Source organism: Antechinus flavipes, chromosome 2 (genome assembly GCF_016432865.1).
Source record: "Antechinus flavipes isolate AdamAnt ecotype Samford, QLD, Australia chromosome 2, AdamAnt_v2, whole genome shotgun sequence".
Lineage (NCBI taxonomy): Eukaryota > Metazoa > Chordata > Mammalia > Dasyuromorphia > Dasyuridae > Antechinus > Antechinus flavipes.
In genome coordinates this window covers 147,837,944-147,843,289 of record NC_067399.1, presented here as the reverse complement: position 1 = coordinate 147,843,289, position 5,346 = coordinate 147,837,944, and the positions used below count along the sequence as shown (strand labels likewise).

Here is a 5,346-nt window from a genome sequence, read left to right as displayed (position 1 = left end):
GGGAGAAGACTATGAACCACTACATAGAATTCCCAATCCTTATATTTTTGCCTGCCTGCATTTTTGATTTCCTTCATAGGCTAATTGTACACCATTTCAGAGTCCGATTCTTTTTGTGCAGCAAAATAACTGTTTGGACATGTATACTTATATTGTATTTAATTTATACTTTAATATATTTAACATGTATTGGTCATCCTGCCATCTAGGGGAGAGGGGGGGGGAAGGAAGTAAAAAATTGGAACAAAAGGTTTGGCAATTGTCAATGCTGTAAAATTACCCAGGCATATAACTTGTAAATAAAAAGTTATAAAAAAACAGTAATTCAGATTCAGACCAATTCCAATGATCTTGTGATGGAGAGAACCATCTACACCCAGAGAGTGGACTGTGGGAACTGAGTGTGGTTTACAACATAGCATTTTCACTCTTTTTGTTGTTGCTTGTTTGCATTTTATTTTCTTTCTCATTTATTTTCCTGTTTGATTTTATTTTATTTGTACAGCAAGATAATTGTATAAATATTATGCATGTATTAGATTTAACATATATTTCTACCATGTTTAACATATATTGGACTACTTTCCATCTAAGAGAGGGGGTGGGGAAAGGAGGGAAATTGAAACACAAGGTTCTGCAAAGGTTAATGCTAAAAAATTATCCATGCATATGTTTTGAAAATAAAAAGCTTTAATAAAAAAAAGATCTTGGAGGTGTATTCCAGCTTTAATATTCTGGGATTTCCTGAGAGCTTTCTTCCCACCTCCTCCCAGAAATGCTGAGTTCTCTCTTCCTCTGGGTATCCCTGACCCATGTGAGAGTCCTAGACTGGCTTGCTGACCTTCCTACCCTGCTCCTGGCCTGTTGATAGATTTCCTTCTGTCTTCCTCGGATGTCTGATCCCCGTCTCTATCACCCCCCCTCATGGGTTCTCATTCCCCGACAGAACCCGTTAGTAACTGAGGTCCTTACTTCTCCCTCACCTCACTCCCCTTGCTGGAGGCCTCTTGGGGAAGAGGAGGAGAGATCAGGATTGTGAGCCTCCATCTTTGGGAATTAGGCAGGGATGGGGAAAGACCATGCCCACCTGTGCCCATCCCTTACCTTCTCTCCCCAGAGACTCTTTTGTAGGAGCCTTGCATGGTTGGGGGGGTGAGTCACCCAGGTTTAGGAGGGAGGTGAGATGTAGGACTGCCGTGAGCTCCATCCAGTGCTACCTTCCCTTCGTTTAGAGGGCGGCACCTGGAACTCCCCCTCCTCCCCCTCCCGAATGCCTGCTCCCTTCCCGGTCCTCGGGCACTGACGGGAGCCAGATCTGGAAGCGGCAAACCTGTTGGGCCGGTTTTAGAAAGCCCAGTGAGCGGAGGACTAGAGAGAAGGATGCATGTCCTGCCCTCTCCTCCTCGCTTGCACACAGAGCTGTCGGAACGCCCCCCTGCCCCGACTCCCGCCGTCTCTCTCTAGGACTCTGGGTCCCTTTCCAGATGAGGCTCCCGGGAAGCCTGGGCCCCCTGGTCCTCCTGCTGGGGCTGGAGCTGGCCCTATGCAGGGGCCAGGCGACTTCCCAGTACTGCGGGCCCCAGGGCCAGGCGGAGAGACTGCATTTTACCAGGCTGGGCAAAGGTCGTTGGCTGGATCCTCAGGCCCGGCCGCCGGGGTCCCTGGATCCCCTCTACAGGATGGTTCGGGGCTTCCTGGACGTGGTGCAGCTGAACCCCTTCCCAGAAGGTGAGGAGGGGATCCAGGGGAGAGGTGCCCGGCAGAGTCTTGTTACTCCCTTTGCCCACGGGGATACTCATTTTCTCCCGGGTCTCTCCTAACTCTGCTCACGTGCCAGCCCAGGACAGGAGGAGGCAGACCTCTGGGGCCCTGGCGCCAGCAGGGAGAGGGCTCCCAGCAGCTCCCTCTGCCCGCATTGGCTGCGCTCCTGGGGGAGGGGGACAGTGGTCTCGCTGGCAGAGGGAGCGTCAGGAGACGTCTGGGAAAGCCTCTAAAGCGGCGGGGCAGCGTCAGGGTGGAGGAGCGCTCTGGGGGGCCGAGGGAAGAGCTTCAGGGTTGCCGTCTCAGGGCCCGGCTGCCCTCGCCCTTTCTGCTCTTCCTTTTTGGGTGGAAGGGGAGAACTGGCCCCTTGGCCGGAGCCCTGCATCTCCCTCACCTTTGCAGCCCAGTAGCCACGGTGCCCCTGGGTGGCGGAGAATCGGGAACTGAGGATCCCGGGCCACCAGTGAACAGCACCTGCCCCAGTGCCCGGGCTGGAGAGGCCTGGGTGGGGTTGGGGAGTTAGGTGCTGGAAGAATAGGGTGTGGGTAACTCTTGCAGGGCTCTCCCGGGAGTTTTACCTCCCCCACTCCCTCTTCGAGCCCAGCTCCCTGCAGCAGGTCTGGGCAGGACCTTATGGGGCAAGGTGTCCTTTCCATGGCTTGTAGGGTGTGTAGGGAGGAGGAGCTCCCCGCACCCTCCCGCCTGAATCCCCAAAGCTCGGGTTCATTCAAAGATAGGAGATATCCACGGTGACTCTGGGTTGGCTGCTGGAACCAGGCAGGGGTTAGGAAGGCGAGGCGGCAGGTGAGGTGATGGGGATGATGGTGACCTCTCTCCCTTTTCCGCAGGGTTGGTCCGAGTGGCGCTGAACGAACCCGCCTCCGTCAGAACCTCCGATGTGAGTGTTAAGGCCCCAGGATGTTTTAGTGGGGACAGTAGATAAATCTCGAGGAATGGCAGGGACTGAATGGGTGGGGGGGGTATTATAGAATCATGGGATGCTGGAACGAGAAGGAGCCTTTCAGAACCAGGAAACGGAGCCAAACTGGGGTTAAGTGACTTGCCCAGAGTCACACAGCTGGGAGGTGTCCAGGGCCAGATTTGTGAGTCTGGGTGTATCGTGAGAAGAGGCTGGGCTTGGGAACAGGAGAGGTCCGGTTTTGAATCTCATCTCCCACAGGCATACTAGCTGTGTAATCACGGACAAGCCTTGGTTTCCTTATTTCTAAATTAAATCCACTAATTCTGATCTCATAAGACAGTGACACAAACTAAAGATTGTGTGTAAAGAACTTCACAAACCTCAAAACATGAAGGCAAAAATCAGCTACACAGCTGGGTGATACAGTGGTTAGTGGGCTGGACCTGGGCTCAGAAGGCTTGAGTTCTTGCTAGTTTGCCTCTGGGCAAGTCACTTACCCTCTGTTTGCCTCAGTTTCCTCATCTGTAAAGGAGGGATACTTTTAGCACTTAGCTCGAAGGGTGGTAGTGAGGATAAAACTTCAAAACATAGGTAAACCTTGGAACTCAAAATCTTACAAAAGTGAGTGTTGCAAATAATCTTTATGTGTAATTGGAAAAAAAATACTATTAAGGAAAAAACAAACAAATTTCAAAACATCCCTGAAGTACACCCCCTTTCTCTCCTCTGATACCATCATCTCCTGGCACAGAACCTCATCTCCTACCTGCTGGTTGCACAGACTGTTTCTAGTGCCTCTGGCTTGCCATCTACTTCTATTCAGCTACCAAAGAGATTTCCTAAAGTGTAGGTCTGACCACATCACTCTTCTATTCAATAAATTCCTGTCATCTCCAGGATCCATTACGAAACTTTCTGCTCAGTGTTCCAAGCCTCCCTCCCCCTTTCCAGTCTTCTCACACCCCCTCTTCCCCTGTACACCGTGATCAAGTGACACTGGCCTCCTTGCTATTCCTCCAACAAGATCCTATATCTCTTAACTCTAGGCATTCCCACTGGCTGTTGCTAGAATGCTTAGAATGTTATCCTTTCCTGTGTCTTTCCCTGTCTTTCTTCAAATCCAAATAAAGCCCCATCTTCTATTGGGAGCCCCAGAACCCTCAAATCCCTCAATTCCAGTGCCTTCTCTCTGTGGTTATTTCCTATTTATCCTGTCTATAGCTTGTTTTCAGGTTGCTCTTCCATTAGAGGAGGGAACAGAGCCAAACTGGGTTAAGTGACTTGCCCGGTCACAGCTAGGAAGTGTCCAAGGCCAGAATTGAACTCATGAGGATGAGCCTTCTTGATTCCAAGCTCAGTGCTCCATCACTGTGCCTCCTAGCTGCCCTCCTGGCATATAGAGGGCACTTAATAAATGCTTATTGCCTGACTACTATTTGAAAAGCACTTTGCAACCCTTGAAGTACTATAATAAATATAGCCTTATTATTATTATTATCATCATCTAGTTCAACACCTGCATTTCACAGGCAAAGAAGATGAGGTCTTGGAAGTTACTTGCTCATTGTAATTTAGCCAGTGAGTGACTGAACAACATTCAGTCATGTCCGATTCTCCATGATCCCCGATGATTTTGGCAAAGATACTGGAGTAGTTTACATTTCCTTTTCCAGTGAAGTGACTTGCCCAGGCTCACACAGTTATTAAGTTTCTGAGGCTGGATTTGAATTTAGGCTTAAATTTCCTGAAATTTAAGGTCTAGTGCTCTGCCCCCGAACCACCAGCTGTCTCAGTGACATACTCAGGGAAGGCTAAAATCCAGGTCTTCTCATTGCCTGTCTCACAGGCAAGGTCTCGAGTTCAGTTCACATTTAGCCCAGTCTCCCATTATGTTCCCAAGAAGCCAAGGAAGCGTAATTAAGAGTGGATTAAGGATGATACTATCTTAATCTGCTAATTATTTTTGCAGAGTTTTCATCTAGAATCTAAGTGCTCAGTTCCGTGTCCAAGCTGAGCAAAGGGTGGGGTTATATATGGGAGTGGGGAGGAATGGGATGGAGGCCTGGAGGAGACAGCCAGTCTGTTAATCCTTAGAAATTATCATCCTTACTAAATTTTGTGTAGGGGAAAGGGGAGGAGTGGGCAGGGCCGACATCTTCCCTCCCTCTCGATTGCCCCTGCAGGTGGTCCGGTATGAGGCTGGCTACGTGGTGTGTGCTGTGATTGCCGCCCTTTTCCTCCTAATCGTGCCCACTGTCGGGTTTTGCTTCTGTTGTTGCCGCTGCCGTCGGCGCTGTGGGGGCCGGGTCAAGGTCGAGCACAAGTCTATGGCCTGTGAGAGGGGCAGCCTCATGACCTTCCTCCTGCTCATCACTCTTCTCCTGCTGTAATCAAGGACCCTCCCTCGGGGACCCTGGAAGGGAAGGGGGGCGGGGGACGGAGGGGGGCAAACTGGGATTATGAGATCTAGGAGGCCCTAGTACACTTCACTTTAGGGGGGATGGAGGGAAGTTGGGGGTTTGCAGCTCCTCTAATGCCTGGTAAGAGCCTTGGAGACTTCCCCTAACCCGCTGTGGATGCTGACCACAGCCTTCCCCTTCCCCTCTGCATTAGGACTGGCGTGGTCTGTGCTTTCATTACCAACCAAAGGACACATGAGGAGG

The 5,346-nt window shown here is 50.6% G+C and overlaps 1 protein-coding gene across 1 annotated transcript in view; it reads left to right on the top strand.

Moving 5' to 3' along the window:
• The first annotated feature begins 1,347 nt into the window (after positions 1-1,347).
• PROM2 (prominin 2) overlaps positions 1,348-5,346 on the top strand; it is a 26,839-nt gene continuing 22,840 nt past the window's right edge. Inside the window, exons 1-4 of the mRNA XM_051975774.1 lie at positions 1,348-1,728; positions 2,610-2,659; positions 4,867-5,069; positions 5,297-5,346. The exon at positions 5,297-5,346 is cut by the window's right edge and continues 71 nt beyond it. Of these exons, the coding sequence (XP_051831734.1) occupies positions 1,485-1,728; positions 2,610-2,659; positions 4,867-5,069; positions 5,297-5,346 (547 nt within the window). The 5' untranslated portion in view covers positions 1,348-1,484. The remainder of the gene's footprint in view (positions 1,729-2,609; positions 2,660-4,866; positions 5,070-5,296) is intronic.